The sequence below is a fragment of the Hakea prostrata genome, chromosome 10 (genome assembly GCF_041222555.1).
Source record: "Hakea prostrata isolate BN-2017 chromosome 10, UWA_Hpros_2, whole genome shotgun sequence".
In the NCBI taxonomy this organism is placed as follows: domain Eukaryota; kingdom Viridiplantae; phylum Streptophyta; class Magnoliopsida; order Proteales; family Proteaceae; genus Hakea; species Hakea prostrata.
In genome coordinates, this window is record NC_142609.1 from 32290167 (window position 1) to 32311407 (window position 21241).

Sequence of the window (21241 nt, forward strand, 5' to 3'; positions counted from 1 at the left end):
GGCAATAAGCCTTACACTTTCAGCCCTTGCGGTTGTCTGGTCCCTGAAAATTAGATATTTGCCAAAGCAAATGACAGCCATACGTGGCATGGTTCTGTAGAGTTGTTTTTTAATTTACATAATTGCCCTCCAATGCTAACCAACATCTAGAGAAACTGATCACTGGATAACTCGAGCTGCTCTCACGATACTCAATCTCTAATAATGCATATAAGTTCTAATCCAACGGTTCTTCCGCAGCAGACTAGTAATAGATCTTGACTGTTGATAGATTGAGTTCCTTTCTTGAACGTCAGATTAGAATCAATTCATTACATTTTGGTAGGATGGCCACAGTATAGATTATACGTTTATGGCTCACTCCGCAAATGTTTATCAACGGATGATGATTGTTTATTTTTACTTACCAAAAAAAAAAATTGTTTATTTTTAAATTTTAATTAATTAATGTTTCTATCATTGGTTTTATTTTGATTTATTTTAATATTTCTGTTCAGAGACAGAGATCGATAGATCAGTGTTCTTGCTCTCGCCTCTTCTGGCAAAGGTTCTATGGGTTTCTTTGCAGTGAAAACGTAAGACGGTTAAGCATAGAGTTGCAGATTACAGATGGAGGCAGCTTTGAACGTACAGAGACCCGTTTGTTACGGAGCAAAACATTTCTGTGAAAGAAGAAGCCGCTTAGAAGCTAGAACTTCGGTTGAACTATTCCCCATTGGCAGAGCAGACTCTTCTTCACTAGTAATCTTTGTTTTTTGCTGTTTCTTTATGTTTTGAACTTTTGATACATGTTAGTTGAAAATTTCGTAAATTTTTGATTTGGTGATTGACAGTATCTATTTGGATATGTGCTCATCATAAACTGTGTTCTCGTATTTACTTAGATGAAGATTTTGAGGTGGTGGGGGCGGGTGTTTCATATAGAATTCCTTGGACTTCACTTAATTTTTGCTGTATTTCTTCTTGATTTAGTTTTGAAAGAATGAGAGTTATTGTATTTTATTCCTTCTAAGCTTGTAGTTCGAGCGGTTCGTAGGACGATTGTTGCAGTAAAGGTGTCATATATATATATATATATTGATTATGTCGCACTAAAAACTATTATATGTGGTTCATGGTCGAATTACTCTTTAATTATCCGTTTATACCTTTCAGTTGTCCCAATGGCGAAAGAATTCTGTAGGAATCGGGGTTTCGCATCGTGTCATCGCAAGTGCAGGTCAGTGTGCGATTGATATATTCTTGAATGGACTACTGTTCTGATGCACATTGAGGTTCATTTTACATTTTTACTGACTTTCTTTTTATTTTCCTTACCCTGTTTGTCATCTTTGTGAATTGTAGATTTCTCAAGGAGGAGACCAAGGAAAGGCCCGATTCCAAGGCCAAAAGGTGCTGCTCCAAAGGGTTTTGTGCCCAAATCACGAGTTCAGATGAGCACGCAAAAGAGAGAAAAGAGTGATCGTGCAGAGGAAGATGGTTCGAGCACTGACATATCTGGAAGGAATGCTGGACCCAACAAAAAACTGTCAGAAGAGAAAGCTGAATCTGATGAAGATACAGAAAATGAAAATGAATCTGACAGAATTACATTGACAAGTCAACAGTTAGGTGCGGTTAGGAAGGATGAAACAGAGGAAAATGGAAGAATTACTGTAACAGACGATGATGCAGTGGAGACACCAACTCCAGAAATACTTTCTGAGAGTGAAGGGGGTGAGGGAGGAAGAACACCATTTAGAAGCAAGCACTTGGATGCGGTTAGAGGTGACATCGTAAATGAAGCTGAGGGTACGTTGTTAACAAGAAAGCCTTTGGGTGTATTTAAGAGTGACAGTGAAGATGGTGGAACTAATGCTGAAACTGATGAGGATAAAACTGAATCTGAATTGACAAAACTTGAGTCACCCGATCTTGGTGAAACTTCATTGGATCATGACCCAGAGATGGAAGAGCTGCCGGTTAAAAAGTCGGAGCTGGATGCTGATAGGCGCAGACAGGTGCTTGATAACCTAGCTCAGGAAAACTTTTCAATAGGAAATAGAGTGTTTGTCTATCCTCAGGTAGTTAAGGCTGGTCAATATTTGGAGTTGTACCTAAATCGAAGTCTCTCCACTTTGAAAGGTGAACCAGATGTTTTGGTCATGGGTGCCTTTAATGACTGGAGATGGAAACATTTCATGGTAAAATTGAATAAAACTCATCTTAATGGAGATTGGTGGTCTTGCGAGCTTTATATTCCTAATGAAGCATACAAGATCGATTTTGTGTTCTTCAATGGGGCAGATGTTTACGATAATAACGATAGAAAAGATTTTTTTATAGATGTTGAAGGTGGAATGGATGTGTTGGCTTTTGAGAATTTCTTGCTTGAAGAGAAAAGTAGAGAACTTGAAAGACTAGCTGCAGAGCAACGTGAAAGAGAAAAACAAGCAGAAGAGGAGCGGCGTAAAGAAGCAGAAAAAGCTGCAAGAGAAGCTGATAGAGCACAAGCTAGGTTGGAGGTTGAAAAGAGAAAGGAGGCTAATCTCCAGTTAATGAAGAAAGCTGTAAAGTTCATGGATAATGTTTGGCATATAGAGCCTAATGAATTTAAAGGCGGGGACCCAGTCAGATTTTATTACAACAGGAGCTCAGGTCCTCTTGCTCATGCTAACGAACTTTGGATCCATGGGGGGCACAATAATTGGAATGAAGGGGTGTCTATCATTGGAAGACTTTTCCAGTCTAAGAGAAAGGATGCCGACTGGTGGTACGTTGATGGTACGTATGACCATGGACTATCATATATTTCTTGTGTGGTGAAGATAGTTTGTCTTCTTTTGTAATCCATTTCTACTTGGTTAAGCACTTTGAATTTTTTGAATGACACTATGGTACAAAGTGTGTGCAAAAGGACAAACCTATTGTTTTGGAGGGTCCAACCACCCAGGGTGAGCTATATTGGAGCTTAATGTAGCTATCCTCTATTATCTACTTGGGTTGGGAAAAATCTGAAGAAAAAAAATCTCTTCATATCACAGTGTGCTAATTCACCATAGGTTCTCTTGAATTGTGGATTGAGGGAATGGTGTGTCCTGAACCATTGCACCTAGTTCATGTTCTTTAAAATAGTGCAATATGTCTTCCTTTCAAGAGTGTATGTATGGCCTTCAACAGAGTTTTGTTATACAGATTTTCAAGCCAATTCAACTTGATACATAGATTCTGTTTTTCTTTTTGTTACTTCTTAATATTAATCTGAGTTGCAAACAATTGATTTCAGTTAAAAGTTCAAATGCCATCTGACCATTTCACCATGGATGATCAAATGATTACAGAATCATGCATTTGAACCTTCCGTTTTTAGGCTGATATCTTAGATGGAGCTTGTAGCAACAGCTTTCTGCTGATGCATCTCACTGATGCTTTGGGTTCACCTCTCTCTGTGACTGATTGGTTGTTGTATTTTTTCTCCCTGATAGTTGTTGTACCTGATCAAGCGCTTATTTTGGATTGGGTTTTTGCTGATGGACCTCCCAAGAATGCCAACCTTTATGATAACAACAACTTTCAAGATTTCCATGCTATTGTTCCAATGTGCATGCCTGATGAACTATATTGGGTAGAAGAAGAGGACCGGATATACAACAAACTTCAGGAGGAGAGAAGATTAAAAGAAGAGGCAATACGTGCTAAGGTTAGTCTAACTTGGATAAAAATTGATACAGTAGTTATAATATGCTGTAGAATTGACTTTGAAGGTGAAAACCAAACACTCCTCTTACATGAGGGGTAACAGTTACGTTTATCCTATTTCCTGAGTAACTTCTTGTTGTAAGTATCCATCTCAAAAGCTTGAACTACTGGGTGGAGGAGCTCATAGACATTTCAGGGGACAGAAACCTAAGGAGTTACTGAGGTGGGATTAACCTAAGGGGTAACTGAGGTGGTAGTATTCTCCCATCACCTGCCTCACATGTACACTGGATGGAAAGACACACACTTTTGAGGTGATTATCTGAGCAACATGAATGGTTGGAAGTGTAAAGAAAATCTTTATTTTATGATTTAACTTTGATATATTTTGTACATCTTGTGTACATCTTTTACTGAGCATTTAATGCTCTTTTCATGCTGAATCTGTGGTCTCCTAACCAAGAAAGACAGGAGAGCCTTAAAGTAGCCATAGTCAAAATATAAGTTCATTCTCACAAAAACATTTCAATGAGGTAGCTCTTAGAGTATTTCTTTAGCAAAAGGACTTACATCTACTAGCTTAGGTGCCAGGTTTTCCCATAAATGACGCCTAAGAACATGAATTATATAAGCAACTATTATCCAACCTAAATGATCTTGGCAAGAAGATGATATAAATTACTTTGAATATAGATATTCTTTTAATAACCTAAATGTCCTTGGATACTCTAATCAACCAAAAATCTTTAATGATCCATCTTTCTATGACTTAAACTTGATGTTAGGAACGCCAAATTCTGGACTATAATCTTTGAAACCTTGTCAAAATTTGAGAGTGATGTACTAAAAAAATTAAATGAAGTAAGTGCTACATTTTTAGTGTATCTATGTGTTCTAGATCTATATTAATTTCGTGTGCTCTCAGTTGAATATTAACATCATCAGTGTTAAGACTTAAGAGTACCTAAAGAACTCTATCAACCAATGGTTGAAGTGACCCATTGCCGTCTAATTGCTCCTGTAAAATTGGTAGCCAAATGGTATCTTAAATCCAGCATCTTGATAGACTGTGGTTTCAACTTTGTTTGACTAATATTCTTGATAATTAGCATCTTTCTTATAGTTTTCCTGACATTGGCATTTGTCATTATAATTATTGACAACCTTCTTTTTTTTTTTTTTGTGGGGGGGGGGGGAACAAAATTATTGGCGACCTTGCTAACCATTTTTTTATTTTTTATTCAAGGCTTGATTCGTTATGTTTTTGTTATTCTTTTTGGGAAAATCAACTTTCATTTTACTGTATCTTTCCATTTTCTTTATGACTGTATATCTGTATATGATGAGAAGCATTGGAAAATATTTTACAGGTTTGGTCTCCTTTATGGGTGGTTAATGTCGTGGACCCAGATGCCATCACCTCTTTTGGAAAACCCTCCTAACTTTAGTTGGAATTCTTTCTGAAAATTTGTGCTTTATCTAAGTAAAATGGTTTATAGCTTTTTAACAACATAATTTCCTTTTTAAGTCAAGTAGATCCTATAAAATATTTCCCATTCAATAAATGGAGCCTACGGAAGAATCTGATTTGATACCTATGTGGTATAAAGGGACTACATTGGTTGATAAATTCTATGGCAAAAGGCTTGAGAATATTTCTATTCTAAGTGACCCAAAGCTTCAAAAAGAAAGAAAAGCAAAAGGCAAATCTTTTATTGAAAAGCTAATGTTAAAGTGTTACTACATGAGACATCTTTTTCTACTTAAAATTATTTCCATGATAAACGCCCACAGGGCTTGGTACCAAGCACAAAGTGCAAAGATGACTTTATTAAAGTTATTGATAGCTTCTTCTTTAATCTCAGTCAGCTCCAACTCATGAATCAAACTTTCTTCTACCTCATCCTCAATAAAGATGGAGCCTCTTCCTTCCTAATTTAGACCAATCTCCTCTATTAACTTCTCTACAAATTTGTTCCCAAACTTTGGCCCAGCTCCAACTGTTTGTTCCTTCATCGGTCAGTCCTTTCCAATCTACCTACATTTCTAGCAGATACATTGCTGATAAACATCCTCCTCTATGTATCATAATCACTGCTATCTTAAACTGACATCCGAAAAGCTTTTGACTCCTTGCAATGGGATTTCATTGCAATGTCTTGGCCCTAAATGTCTTTCCTTTTACTTTTGTCCATTGGATCTGTTTTTGCATCTCCTTCCCTCTTTCTCTATCATTGTTAATGTCTTTCCTGCAAATTACTTTCCTTCAAAAGTTAGAATCCCCCAATGCTGCCTCCACTCTCCTTTCCTCTTTTTTGTGCCCTTGAAGTCCTCTTTAGAAGCATTAATGGGGGACAGAATAGAGAAAGAAGGATAAAGAATAAAAGTGATGGAGGAGAATCTTAGAATAATCAGACTTGAAGAAGGGGAAGAAGGAGAAGAACGCTCATAAGAAGAAGAAGAGAAGAGGGGAGAGAGAAGATGCAATTCACACAAAGCTAAAACTTCAATTTATTTTTTTCTATTCCATGCTCAATAAGTTGATTACAAATGTTTAAATAATAAAAGAGACAATCTTCAATACGATAACAACTATAGTAGGACTCTTGGTAATTTAAAACTAACAAAAAACTGATCGCACTAGGACTCATAGGAATTTAAAACTAACTAAAATTGATCCTAGATATCCTATCCAAATTAAAAATCTAATTACATAATAATCCCAACAAATAAACAAAAAAATCCTAAATTATTTCTAAAGCTCCCATGGAAACAATTCCTATTTTATCTCCTTGCAAGCTGGACTTGGGGGGCCACCGGATTTGAATTTATTCCCTCGCAAATTGGACTTCTGAAAAATTATCTTCCAGGTAGCTGTTCATGCTACTGTAGTGTGAATAGTAACTTTTGGTTATGCTGCATCAATTTCAGAAAAAAAAAAGAAGAAAACTTGTCCTCAAGTTTCACTAAAAGAAAATCTGCCTTACTCGATTTGCGTCCACAAAAACAGGCTTTGATGTGTTGCTGCAACCATGGTGGGAGATCTCGCGAGATCTCGAGAGATATCTCGTTTTTTCACCTTGGCGAGACGAGATGGAGGTCGAGATTTACGAGTTGGGATATCTCGCTCGAGATCTCGCCATATCTCACCATATTTCGCTATATCTTGCCATATCTTGCCCTGGATCTTGATGGAACTCTCAATTTTTGCCTTTTTTTTTTTGTAGATTTTGGCTGAATTTTCACTTACAACTACTCTTTGCACATCTACAACAAGGAAGATCAATCATTCTCTACTTGTCTTATGAACTTATGATTTAATGATTTATATAGAACTTCTAATGGTTGTATAATTATTTTATTCTTGAAAATTGAGATTGTGATACTCATATGGATGGAATTTTGATAACATTTAAGTTAGTTGATGCATTTGATATACTTGCTTTTCATTTATATGCTTTAAAGGTTCTATATTACATGTTGTATAACATTGCATTCCCTAATCCTACTACATTTCGCTTTCACACTATGGGTAGACTTAGAAATCATACATAGGGTTGTTTCTGACAAATCCAAGGCCACCAACTCGTTCAAAAGGCCTTAAATAAGCTAAATACCAAGTTTCAACCCAATTGGGACCCTAAAACCCACCGAGATGGGCCACCGAGTTGATGCCAAAAAATTGTATATCTCGACCGAGATCTCACCGAGATGGTCGAGATCTCTCTCGAGAGCGAGATCTTCTACCATGGCTGCAACATTGTTCACAATTACTGAGAAAAGAAATTAGGGGAAACAAAAAAAGGAGGAAGGGATATAAGAGATGGGAAGATCCCAGGGAGGAGAAGAGAACCTGGAAGAAAGAAAAGAAGGTTGAAGAGTCCACTAGATAGAGAAGAGATTTACCCAGGTTTGGGTTCTAATGCCAAATGATCGGGGGGGAGAAAGAGAAGAAAGAGGGAAGAAGGAGAAATCTGAGAAGAATCAGACTTGAACAAGGGGAAGAAGGAGAATAACACTCATAAGAGAAGAAGAGAATTGGGGGGGGGGGTGCAAAGTCTTAAAGTTAAAACTTTAATTCATTTTTTTTATTCCATGCTCAATAAGTTGATTACAAGTGTTTAAATAATGAAAGAGACATTCTTCAATACGGAAACAACTATAGTAGGACTCTAGGTAATTTAAAACTGACAAAAAGTTGATTGTATTAGGACTCTTAGGAATTAAAAAACTAACTAAAACTGATCCTACCAGAGTGCTGGTAGGGTGGAGTTCATCCGGTCTATCCTCCAATCCTCCTACCTCTATTGGTATGGCATTTTCCCGATTCCTAAGTCTATTTCGTCGGCAATGGAGTCTCTCTTCTGTGCTTTTCTTTGGAAGGGCCAGGAATCCTTGCGATTCCTTCAACCCATTAGTTGGTCAAACATTTGTCGGCCTAAATCTGAAGGGGGCCTTGGAATCCACCGGATCCAAGAGGTTAGCTCTGCAGCTCTGCTCAAACTCATCTGGAAAATTGTTTCCAAACAATATTCTATTTGGGTTAATTGGGTCCACTCTTATCTTCTCAAATCTGACTCTCTCTGGACTGTTCCCATCCCTTCAAACTCTTCCTGGACTTGGAGGAAGCTTCTCCTCCTCAGACCACGAGCCCTCCCTGCCATTACCACCCTTATCTCCTCCAGCTCCTCTTCTTCCTTCTGGCTAGATCCGTGGCATCCGATGGGAATTCTCTCTACCCTTCTCCCCCCCGCACTATCTATGAAACCCGCATTCCCAAATCCACCCCTCTCTCGGCTTTCATTTCCAATGGCTCCTAGATCCCTCTCCCCCACCATAGTCTCATGCAAATTTGGAACTCCCTCCCCCCATTTATCCATCCCCTAATGATAAACTTGTTTGGCTTCCTTCCATAACTAAAACCTTCACCACATCCATTGCTTGGAACCTGTTTTGCTCTCCTTCCCCCTCTCCCCCTTGGCTCCCCTGGTTTGGTTCAAAGGTCACATCTCCTGTCACTCCCTCACCCTTTGAAGAGCCCTAAATCTCGCTCTCCCAACCCAGTCTTTCCTTATCTCCCCATAAATCCCTGTAAACCCCAACTGTATCCTTAGTTGGAATGGTACTAAGGACATTGAACATTTGTTATTTTCTTTCCTTTTCTCTAGTTCTCTTTGGAGAAAAGCCCTTGCCTTCATTTGCCTCGCTCTCGTCGCTCCTTTGGGTTTGATCATGATTGGTCTTGGGTGTTGAGTAATTATTCAAGTACCTCTATATGTGATCGGATTGGTAGGCTTGTTTTTGGTGCTATGGTCCACCATCTGTGGTGGAAGCGTAATCTTAGGCATTGGACCTCCAAATCCTGTTCTCTTGATTCGATTTGGAACGCTATTCACTTTGATGTATCCTCTAGGATTATATCTATTCCCCATCCCTCGGTTGTTGATTCCCCAAGGAATAGGCTCATTGTTGTTGCCTGGGGTCTCATCTCCCAATTCCATTCTTCTCCTTGATCCTTCTTGGTTGGATCTTCTTGTAGTCAGTTGTTTCGTTTCGTTTATTTAATTATTTATTCATCCAAAAAAAAAACTAAAACTGATCCTAGATATGCTACTGAATTAAAAATCTAATTACTAATTGTCCAAAGCAATAAATAACAAAATCCTAAATTATCCCTAAAACTCCTATGAAAACAGTTCCTATTTTATTTCCTTGCAAGCTGGACTTGGGGCCATCAGATTTGTATTTATATCCTTGCAAGCTGGACTTTGGACCCACTAAATATGAAAAATTATCTTCTAAGTTATTGTTCACATTACTGCAGTGTGAACAGTAACTTCTGGTTGGGCTGCATCAATTCAGGCCGTGACCGGTCAAGGCCTCATTTCCCCCTTATCCAAGTGTAAGAGTCTCAACCTTATGCACCTTGCCTTTGCACAGATGATTTCATGATCTACTCCAAAGAGACCCCCCACCCCACAAAAAAAAAGCACCAACGTTTCAGTGCCATAATGTCTTCCCTTTCAGCTCATTGAATCCCTCTCAGGTCTTCATATCAATCTTTTGACATAAAAAGTCTTTCTTCTATGAATCTTTGACTCTAATAAAATTCATCCCTACTTCACCTAATTGAGTTTTCTTTTGGTTCCCTTATTGTAAACTATGTTGGCTTTCCCCTTATCCTAAGTAGGCTGACTGGTCATCATTGTATACTCATGTTGAATCTTGTCCATAAAAAGATCCAGCTTTGGAAGGGTTAACTCCTTTCCTATGCAAGAAGACTTGTATTGATTAAAGTTGCCGCTCAATCCTCTTACAGTTTGAAATTATTAGGATCACTATAAACAAGGGAGAAGAATTGAAGAGTTGAGAGAAGTTGAAGAGGAAGAAGAAGAGAGAAGTTAGAAGAGTGCCCAATTGTGGGCCAGAGATGGAAACTCTCTTGCCTGTATGCATTACTAGAAATATGTTAGGAATCACAACCATCTCTATAGGGAGGCAAAAGAGAATAAAGTACCCTTATTACACTCCAATATTCCCTCTCAAGCTTGAGAATAGACTTCTAGCATTCTCACCTTGCCATTTAAGGTATTGAACTAGTTAGGAAGAGGCCTTTTGGTGAAGATTTCAGCCACAAAGGGTGTACAGACACATCTGGAGTCATTATTTTCTTTGATGAAATGCCTATCCACTTCAATATGTTTTGTTTGGTCATGATGGACTGGATTGTGGGCAGTGCTTATGGCAGCCTTGTTGTCACAATAGAGTCTCATAACCTCTTTTACCAGATAAGTTCACCAACCCCATAGGCCATGGCTCAAACTCTGCTTCTACACTTGATTTGGCTGCAAGGGGTTGTTTCTTGCTCCTCCACTAACAAGTTTTCCCATAAAGGTACAAAAACCTGATATGGGTCTGCTGTAAGAGATGGAACGAGCACAGTCAGCATCTGTAGAACCTTCTATCTTCAAATGGTGCCTCACAAAAGGGAAGTCCTTTCTTGGAGAGGATTTGATGTCTCTTATGATTCAGAAACAGCATCCAAGTGACCAGTTTTTTGGAGCATGCAGAAACTGACTGACAACCCTAATAGTATAAGATATGTCTGGTCTAGTCAATGATGGGTAAATCAACTTGTGAACCATCCTTTGGTACTAAGCCACATCAGGGGGTGGAGACTCACAATCTTCACCAAGCTTGTGGTTTTGGTCAGTTGGAGAGTTTATTGGTTTGCATCCAACATTCTTCTTCTTTCAACAGATTGAATACAAATTTCCCTTCTATAATCTAGACACCTCAATCCCAAGGAAGTACTTTAAGAGACAGATCCTTAATTTCAATTTATTGGGTTAGATATGCTTTCAACCTATTAATCTCAGCTATATCATTCCCAGTAACCACAATGGCATCCATATAAACAATGAGTGCTGTGTTAGAGTTGCTACTCCAGATAAACAATGTTTGATCAGCTTGACTCTGAGAATATCCATTACTTAAAGTGGCCTGCCTAAACCTTTCAAAAAAGCATTGCGAGATCCTTCACCAGAATAATGCCCTTTTTAAGAGGCAAACTTTCCGATCAGCAGAAGGAAACCTGGGGGGAGGGCTGCATGTAGACTTCCTCTTCCAAGTCAGCATAAAGGAAAGCATTCTTAACATCAAGTTGGGTACAAGGGCCAATCTCTATTGGTAGCCACAGATAGAAGGACCCTGGTTGAGTGGTGCTTGGCTATAGCAGCAAAAGTCTCTTAGGAGTCATCCTGTAGTCTTGGTTATAACTACTAGCATGGCTTTGTATCTTTCAATAGTACCATCTGATTAGTACTTGATTGTGTACACCCATTTTCATCCAACTGGAATCCTTCCTGTAGGAAGATCGACAAGTTCCTGTTCCCCATTCTTCTCAAGTGCTCTCATTTCTTCAGATATTGCCTCCTTCCACTTTGGGTTAGATATAGCTTCACCAAGAGTTTTTACACTACAGGATGAATAGAATGGCAGTAGAAAATGCTACACCTGTAGGAGATATAGCATCTAGGAAACAAATTTGGATAAGGATTAGTATAACTCTTGCCAATTCAAATGGCAACAGGAGGTCTAACTCAGAGGAAGAAGGGGTTTTGTTACCTGACTCAAGGAGAGGAGGCACGTGATGTGGATCTGGAGTTCTAGACCCAAAAGGGAGTCTTGATAGGTCTTTGTTCCTTGGTTATTCAATTTCCGATAGACTACATGTTAGCCCTTCTCATGACTAGAGTCATCTCCTGAGTTACCAACAACTGTGCCTTGTTTATGTTTTTCAATGTCAAACAGAAATGGAGGGGTAGAAGAAGGTGAGAAAGGGATAGTATCAATAGCCTCTTCACGCTCATGATGATTCTCCCTCTGAAGAGGATGTTGAGAAAGGAAAAAAAAAAAAAAAAAATAAAAAGAATTGATCAGACTCAAAGAAGGTAATATCCTTGGAGAGAAAGTGTCCATATGGGGAGGGATGATAACAGTTGTACCCATTAGAACAAGAACAATAGCCAAGGAAGACACCCTTAAGGGACTTGGGATCTAGCTTAGCCTGAGAGGATCTGTTAACATGGACATAGCAAATACACCAAAATACTTTGGGAGAAATAGAAGAGATAGGAGATAGGGGGAAAGAGTGGCCAAAGAAGTTTTAGAGGCAATGAAGCTGGATTGGCATGTGGTTCATTAGGTAAATAGTGCCAAGAAGAGCATCTGTCAGAAGATTTTAAGTAACATGCATACCAAACAAAAGGCTTAATGTGACTTCAAGAAGATGCCTATCTTTCCTTTCGGCCACCCCATTTTGTTGGGGTGTATCTGCACAAGCAATCTGATGTAAGATGCCCTTATTAGTAAAAAAAGGAAAATTACTGTAACCGCCAGAGATGTACTCGCCATCCTCATCAAGCTTAATAATCTGAATTCAAGTACTGAATTGAGTGTTAATCAACTGATAGAAGTTAATGAAGATGGTAGCTGAATGGAGCAGAATCGTTGGAGATGGACATCCAACTTTTGGCTATTGATTTGATTTGGAAAGCCATCATATTCAATGTCAGCTCTGGACTCCATATGCTTCCATACAGCTCCATTGTGAGTCAAACGCATTGTTGTTACTTGGGGTTAGGATTCTTCTCTTTGCAACTAAGCCTTGAGGCTTGTGTAGCGCTCCCCCTCCTTTTTTTCTTCTCTTTCTTATGATTCCCCTCCTCATTTTCTTCTTCTCTGAGGTTCTTGTAATGAATTTTTGTGTTCACCAAAAAACAAAAAAAAAAAAAAAAAAAAAAAAAGAAAAAGAAAAAAAAAAAAAAGAAAAGAAAATAAAATGAAGTACAAATTGCCATTTTTAAGTTCCATCTTTGGATGTGTTAAATATTTGAAAACCCTCATTGTTTTTCTGTTTTTGTTCCTTCTTTTTTTTTTTGGATGTCTTTTCTATTAAATGTTACCATTCAATTGACTCACTTTTGTTCTCTCACATTGTTTTCTTTTGCATTTGCTTTCTGGCAGGCTGAAAAAACAGCTCGCATGAAATCTGAAACAAAGGCAAGAACCTTGAAGATGTTTTTGTTGTCTCAAAAGCATATAGTCTACACTGAGCCAGTTGATGTTCAAGCAGGAAGCACTGTGACAGTCTTTTATAATCCTTCAAACACAGTTCTGAATGGAAACACTGAAGTCTGGTTCAGAGGTTCATTCAATCGTTGGACCCACCGTAATGGTCCATTACCACCTCAAAAAATGTTGCCTGCTGATAATGGTTTGCATGTCAAAACCACTGGTGAGGTTCTCCTTTAGTTGGACTGTTTGTTGCACTATAGTATATTTACAAATTCAGTCTGAATTGTATTTTTTGAACCATCTCTTTATTGGGGATGTCTAAGAGGATTCTCTGGTGGAATTAAGTTTTATCTTTTAATATTTTTCTGGAAAATAATTTCCAAACTTCTAGCTAGAATGTTCAAACTTTGCTTCTAGTCCATTTTTTTGTTTGTTGAATTTGTACCTATCTAAACATATAGGAAAAATTTATTTCATGGATAAGTTGTGATCTACTTTTTTTGATAGATTTATTGAATGGTTGCAAATAGTTATTTTAGATATTCAATGAAGAAAATGTGAAATTTAACTGAGGGAATTGCACATGTGCTTGTTTTCCAACTAATAATCTGGTGACTGTCCAATTATCCATGCAGCTTTTTTGTACAATTCAGTGATTAACAATTCATTAACTTTATGACTGTTCCCTGAATTTCCAGCATGGTAGGATACCTTTTCGTATACTAGAATATTAATAGTTGTTGAGACATGAAGGTGTCAATGTTGTCTTTTTACAGTTAAGGTTCCTCTGGATACGTACATGATGGATTTTGTTTTCTCTGAGAAGGAAGATGGTGGCATTTATGACAACAAGAATGGGATGGACTACCATATACCTGTATTTGGAGGAATAGTGAAGGAGCCACCAATGCATATTGTTCACGTGTCCGTTGAAATGGCACCCATTGCAAAGGTTGGTTTCAGCTACACTTAGATGATCATGCTTGAAACTTACTATTTATTTGATAAGATGCCAAGGATTAAGGGTTTATTTATTTATTATTATTATTATTACTACTATTATTATTATTATTTATTATTATTATTATTATTATTTAATCCATATTCTTTCATAATTTGGAACTTCAAGAAATTACTTGGTGAAATCTGCAAACACTTGAGAGGGAGACATGGTAAGGTATCATGTCATGTATGTAGAAGATATGTAGGTGAAGAGAACATTCTTAATGCAGAATTTCAGCAAGAAGAAAAAATGGGCCTGTCATTTTGGTGTTGTTCACTTTCTTGGGACAAGTGAGGCTTGTCTTGGAGTTCCAATGGGTCATATGATATATGGACCATGGACTTGGAATTTTTGAGTTCTTTATTGTAGTGAGCCAATTCTATAATCCCAAGTGTGTGAGATTTAGGCCTTATATGGGGTTAAGTAATTAGTTGACTACTTTTATATATGAGGTGGTTTTCCTTCACGCATAGTCAAGGGATTCACCAGGGGTTCAGACGATTGTAGAGTGTATTCGGAACAGTCAAGGGATAACACTGATTTGTACTTTTAGGGCTTGGGGAGAATTTATGACTTGTTGAGGTCTTTTAATTCAGTTGTTTTCTAAAGTCTTAGCCCTTTATTTTCTGTTTTTGTATTGACCATGCAAAATTGGTTAGACAAGTTCTTATCTAGGTAGGGAATCTCTTATTCTAAATAAAATGTTCTTGGCTGTCAAATGATTTGGTGGATGAAGTTTATGGCTGTTACCCCTTTGCCTTTGGGAAAGTAAGTTGTTGCCAGACTTGGGGAAAAGAGGGAGAAACTCAAGTGATTTGAGAGATTCTGATCACGTAGTCTATTGGCTATGTAAGTTTGGTTAGATTTTGTTTACCTTGTCAAGTAGCTACTATTTTATCTACTTTTCATTGTGCTTGCTGAAGTTTGATATAATCTGAGGTTGGGTGGGATGATTTACTGTTATTGGTGTTCATAAGCTGTCAGTACAGGAATTTCAGCCACTGGGATGCCACCAATATATGCTCCCCCAAAATCGAGGTCTTCTGCAATCAGAGTTCTGCCTATTAGATTTCCTTCATCATTGCGGATATTGAAGGGCAGTGTACTTCATCCAAGCTTTGAGGCTGACTGATTAGAGCCTCGAGCCTCTGATTTACTGTTAAATTTCCTATATTCTAGGTTTTCTAGTTCAGATTCCATCGTTTTTGACTGATGATCTCAATCTTACCATTGAGTCTTTGCTGTACTTTGGGGTTGTGTTAGTCCTAGAAGTTAAAAGGTTGACTTAGACCTTATTATTTGAGTTAATTTCTGGTTTAGGTTTTCTTGACTTGTTAAGGGGGCTAAAATCTGAGTTTTTTGTCTTTTCAGTAGACCCTCCTCATCCCTAGTCTTCCTCTTCTTTCTGTTTGTAGTTTATTATGCTATTTCTCATGTAGTCTTATACATTCCTGTGTTAAGCAGTTAAGCTGCTGCTCTTTTTGTCTTTATGGGCTTCCAAACCCTGCCCACTCCCCCCACCCCCCCTTTTTTTTTTTTTTTTTAAATTTTCCTAATATATCCATTTTTTTAAAAATGTAATTTTAAGCACTTCAATCCAAATTGAAATAAGAAAGCCCTGTTGTTATGGCAATATGCTTCACATTACAATCAGTTCTGTATGTCCTTCCTGCTTTTAATGGGATAGGAAACAGAAACACAACAAGGGTTGGTGTAGAAATGGGAATAATACTCATCTTTCTCAATCTTGTGACTGATTGCAGCAAATATTCCCACTCTAGTGAACATTTGTTTAAGGAAAATTCTTTCCTTCATTAGATATGTACCTGGAGTACATCTTATGGAAACTGTGATACTGAAAATGGACTTGGGGAATAAAAAGTTATTGTAAAAGACTTGCAAAATTTATGGGAAAAAAAGTAGAATTAACAATTAATACTAGTTATTGAGACATGTGAATAAAAGTACAGAAATACACTGTAGTAAGAGCATGTTTTAGAAATCTTTAACATAAGAAATTCACAACTTCTTTCAGTTGTATTCATAGTGTTAACTTATTTATGCATAAAATATATATGGTAGGTATGGAAATCAATCAGTACAACCATTTGGATTTCATTAATACCAATGTAAATGATTTCCAAGGCCAAAGCTAAATCCTTAAGGTCTAAATCAGCATGAAAAGGCTTTATGTTGGGAAACGTACAAGGTAATTTTGATATACATTAGAGGATCTCACCAGTTGCATACCTGGAAGTACATTTTCTACAGATCAATCAAACAACCCAAAATCTACAGTTCATCCATGATTATCTGATCAGTCCAAAGAAATACACTTCAACGATAGCTGTGGAGGTTTCTGATATTAAACCAATGGAACAAAGATTCCCTCAAAATCCAGTCAAGTTCCCTTCTTCGTGAGATGTAGCTGAGCAATGGTGGATACCTCCCTTCCTCCTCCCCTTCCCTGTCCATCACCCCTTCTTCTTCCCCTACCCCTCCTGCCGCATGGTCTTCTCTTTTCTCTACTTCTTCCATCCCCTCCAGAGCTGGGACCCCCCTGTGCTTCATCCCTCCCTCTGTTGAAGATGGCTGTGTTGTTGCTGTAGAAATAAACGATTGTAGTAGAATGGCTTGTTGATCCATGATCTCAAGCCCTTTATTTATAATTAAGTGGAAAGTAGAATATTACAAGGAATAGAATTCTATATGAATACAAACTCTAACTTAACTCCTATACAAACTCTTATTAGACTCCTAATAGAATCCAACACTCCCCCTCAAGTTGAGGCATAGATATTACTCATGCCTCACTTGCCTACAATAGGAAGGAAATCTCTTTCTTTCAATCCCTTAGTGAAAACATCTGCTAATTGGTCTTCAGATCTTACAAAAGGCATGCAGATAAGCCCTTGTTCCAACTTTCCTTTGACAAAAAACCTGTCAATTTCAATGTGCTTAGTTCGATCATGTTGCACTGGATTATTAGCAATACTAATAGCAGCCTTGTTGTCACAATATAACATCATGGGGTTTGGAACTTGGACTCCAATATCTTGCAGCAAGCCTTTCAACCATAGTAGCTCACAAACTCCACGAACCATAGCCCTATATTCAGCTTCAGACTAGATAAAGCTACCACATTCTGTTTCTTACTTCTCCAAGTGACTAGATTACCTCCAATAAAGGTACAGAACCTGAAATTGACTTCGCCTGGAGATCCAGTCGCATCGGTGTATGCTTCTACTTTTAGATTATCAGTGGGTGACAAAGTATTCCTTTTCCAGGAGTTCCCTTCAAATACCGTAGTATTCTCGATAACACCTTCATATGAGCTAAATATGGATCATGCATGAATTGACTCACTATACCTACAGCATAAGCAATGTCTGGCCTGGTGTGAGACAAGTAGATAAGCTTCCCTACCAGCCTTTGGTATCTTCCTTTGTCCACTGGTTCTCCCTCTTTTTCTTTAAGTTTAGCTCCAACTTCAATAGGGGTATCAACTACTTTACACCCCAACATTCCCACTCGATAATAGATCTAGGACATACTTTCTTTGGGATAGGAATATACCTTTATTTGATCGAGCCACCTCAATCCCTAAGAAACACCGTAACTTCCCTAGATCTTTAATTTCAAACTCTTTGCCAAGATAGTTCTTCAACTTTTGAATTTCTTCACCATCATTCCCCGTGATGACAATATCGTCTACATAGACAATGAGAAGTGTGATGTTAGTATTTGACTTCTTGACAAATAGTGTATGATCGCATTGCTTTGCTTGTACCCAATAGAAGTCATTGCCTTCGAAGGCGCCAAACCAAGATCTAGGAGACTGCTTTAACCCATATATTGACCTCTTCAACCGACGGACTTTCCCTGCAGATTGTCATCGGAAAACCAGTGGGATTTCCATATAGACCTCTTCTCGCTAACTCCCCAGTAAGAAGGCATTCTTTACGTCTAGTTGGTGCAAGTTCCAAGTGTTTGTTCACAGCTACATGCACAACGTAACTCGACGGTATTTAGTTTCGCAACCGGGGCAAAGGTCTCCCGATAATCAATCCCATAGGTCTGGGTAAACCCCTTTGCAACTGCTAGTCTAGCTTTTAACTTGTTGATCGATCCATCCATATTTTGTTTAACCACAAATACCCATTTGCAGCCCACCGGTTTTTTTTCCGGAGGAAGTGTAACCAGCTCCCAAGTGTCATTTTTCTTCATTGCTCGCATTTCCTCTACCATAGCTTCCTTCCATCTCTTATCAAGATAGGCTTCCCGCCAACTTTTAGGAACAGATACGGATGACGGAGAGGATATAAAAGCACGGTAGAGCGACAAAGAGTTATAAGAAACATATTAGCATGGGATGTTGAGTACAAGATCCGACCCCTTCAACAAGAATAGGAAGATCGAAGAAGATACCCAGAGAATCCGATCGAGCAGGAGACCGAAGTGGTAACGTATCCCTTCCACCGCAGCCGGTTGTATTTTTCCTCGATAAGTCGACTCTTTATTTTGGTCAACTGGCTTTGAAAGACCCCAACAGAGGTGTCTCAAGAGTGGTCTCCCGCTAGGTTCTTCACATGGTTCGAAATTGAAGGGGAGGATTAGAGTCTAGATACGCCGAAGTCTCCCCGGTCGGAAACTCTTCCGGGACTCTAAGTTGTGTTGGTGTGTGAAAGGAAGATCTAGAGTCGAAAGAACACCTCTCTCTAGGACTCCCCGGAGAGGTGTATAGTAAGGGCAAAACTCATGAAAAAGTACATCCATGGATACAATGGTTCGAGGGAGGATGATAACATTTGTACCCTTTCCGAGTAGCAGAATACCCCAAAAATATGCAGCGTAGGGTGCGGGGAGCAACTACTCGGTGATGTGATTCGGCATAACACACGATCCAAAAACCTTTGGGAAATAACAAAAGAAGAGGCTCCTGAAGAATCTCATTAGGACATTTAAAACCAAGTATCCCACGGGCATCCTATTCATAAGGTAAGAAGTGAGAATAGCATCACCCAATCGGTCGTACATTCATAGCAATCATAATAGAACGGGCTATCTCTAAGAGATGCCGATTCTTCCTTCGCCACCCCATTTTGGGCAGCCGATCAACGCAACTAGTCCGATGTATTATGCAGCAGCGAGAGATATCTTTGAAATTCACCATCAATATACGTCATTGTCACCAAGGATCTTCACGGGGCATTGAACTGAGTTTTAATCATATTATGAAAATCACGAAAACATCGGAAAACTTCATTTTTTGTTTTAAAAGATAAATCCATGTAGAACGAGAGTGACAATCAATAAAAGTAACAAAGACCATGGCCGATGATAGACACACGTCGGCAGGGACCCACACATCGATGAATTAACATAAAAGGAATATTTTTCTATTATGAAGAGAAGGTAAATAAGTAGAACGAGTCGCCGCAAAAATGCAGGCTTCACAAAAAAATCATCCTCATTACAAGAAGAAACTAAATCAGAAATATTTCAAGAGTTCCTGAGAGGGGGTGACCAGCCTACGGTGCCACCGATGAAGGTCCGATATTACCGACTGGACCCGATTAGAAGATGTAGTCGAGCAGAAGTAGATCCTTCAATCGGCTCGAGCAAATAAAGTCCATTGTCTAGTTTACCACGTCCAATCTCCTCCCCGTACGATCCCGAAAGACACAATAAGATGGGAAAAATGTCACTTTACAATTTAAGTCAGTGAAGACTGCGATAGAGAGCAAGTTAGTAGAGAAAGAGGGAACATGTAAAACTTTAGACAAAGACAGGATGGAGAATGTTGAATGGTCCTTTCCAAGAATGGAAGAATAGGAGCCATCAGAATTGAACTTTATCCTTTCCGAAGTTGGAGAATATTGTAAGAAAAAGAGGATAAACCGTCATATGATCCGTGGCTCCGGTATCAATAATCCAAGGAGTAGAAACCGAAGAAACTTGGAAGCTTGTAAAAGTTTTACCGAAGTAGCAAGGTAGGAGTTGGTTTGATTAGTAGAGGAAGCAAGGGTAGAGGTTGTACCGGCAGTAGAAGATTGCAGAGTACGTCAAAGAAGTTAACCCCCCTGAGAGACCAACATCTGCAGAGGGTCTGTGGAAACTATCTCGGAGATATGAGCTTGATTTCCTTTTTTGTGCTCTTTCTCAAAATCAGCAGGCTTCCCATGGAGTTTCCAACAATTTTCCTTAGTATGATAGGGTTTGTGACGGTGCTCACACTTGACAATCTCCTTAGCCGGATCAGATTTAGTGCAACAGACCGAAAGCGATTTCTCCAAAATAGGAGTATGAAGCAGGTAATCGACGACTTCCTCACACCGAACAAGAGCATAAGACGTCTAGTGTAGGAAAGGGAGAACGACTTAAGACTTGTACTCGACCGATCGTACTCACGTTCAAACCCGCCAGAAGTCATATACTCGAATCTATCAATGTGCTCTTATAAGTCGCCACATCATCCGGATTAGTGGGGTGATAATCCCCATAATGATCCAACTCTTGCCAAAGAGATCGCAACTCAAGATAATAGTGGGCCAGATCAGTCCTTTTGGGTAGTCTCATGAAGCTCTTTCGTAGCTCATAAACCCGTGCATCATTCCCCAACTGTCCATATGTTTCAGTAGTAGCCTTCAGATTTGGGCAGCAGATATCAAGTAATAGATATCCACGGGCAATATTTGGAATCATGGAATTCAAGAGAAAGGACATAATAAGAGAGTCATTCGAGATCCATTTTTCCGGGAAACGCGTGGTAGAAGGTTTGATAGTGGTGCCCGTAATGTATCCAACAAGTCCTCTTCAAGAATAGTTAAGTAAGCGATCGTGACCAAATCAAATAATTTGTCCCATCAAATCTTACCGAAAGAGGATGAAAATTTGGGTAATGTTCAGGGCCGGCGGGAGCAGTAGTACCATCGATAGTTGCCATGTTGAAAAAATTGTCTGCAGTTCTTCACCACTTTG

The 21241-nt window shown here is 38.7% G+C and overlaps 1 protein-coding gene across 2 annotated transcripts in view; it reads left to right on the forward strand.

Annotated features, from left to right (window-relative positions):
- Nucleotides 1-504: 504 nt before the first annotated feature.
- The window catches only part of LOC149002516 (starch synthase 3, chloroplastic/amyloplastic-like), a 54950-nt gene continuing 34213 nt past the window's right edge, over nucleotides 505-21241 (forward strand). For both annotated transcript variants that reach the window (XR_016170114.1, XM_089136183.1), the window contains exons 1-6: nucleotides 505-741; nucleotides 1156-1219; nucleotides 1345-2763; nucleotides 3465-3679; nucleotides 13207-13477; nucleotides 14034-14209. Coding sequence is in view for 1 of the 2 variants with exons in the window: in XM_089136183.1 (XP_088992309.1) it covers nucleotides 610-741; nucleotides 1156-1219; nucleotides 1345-2763; nucleotides 3465-3679; nucleotides 13207-13477; nucleotides 14034-14209 (2277 nt within the window). In the remaining variant the exon portion in view is untranslated. The remainder of the gene's footprint in view (nucleotides 742-1155; nucleotides 1220-1344; nucleotides 2764-3464; nucleotides 3680-13206; nucleotides 13478-14033; nucleotides 14210-21241) is intronic.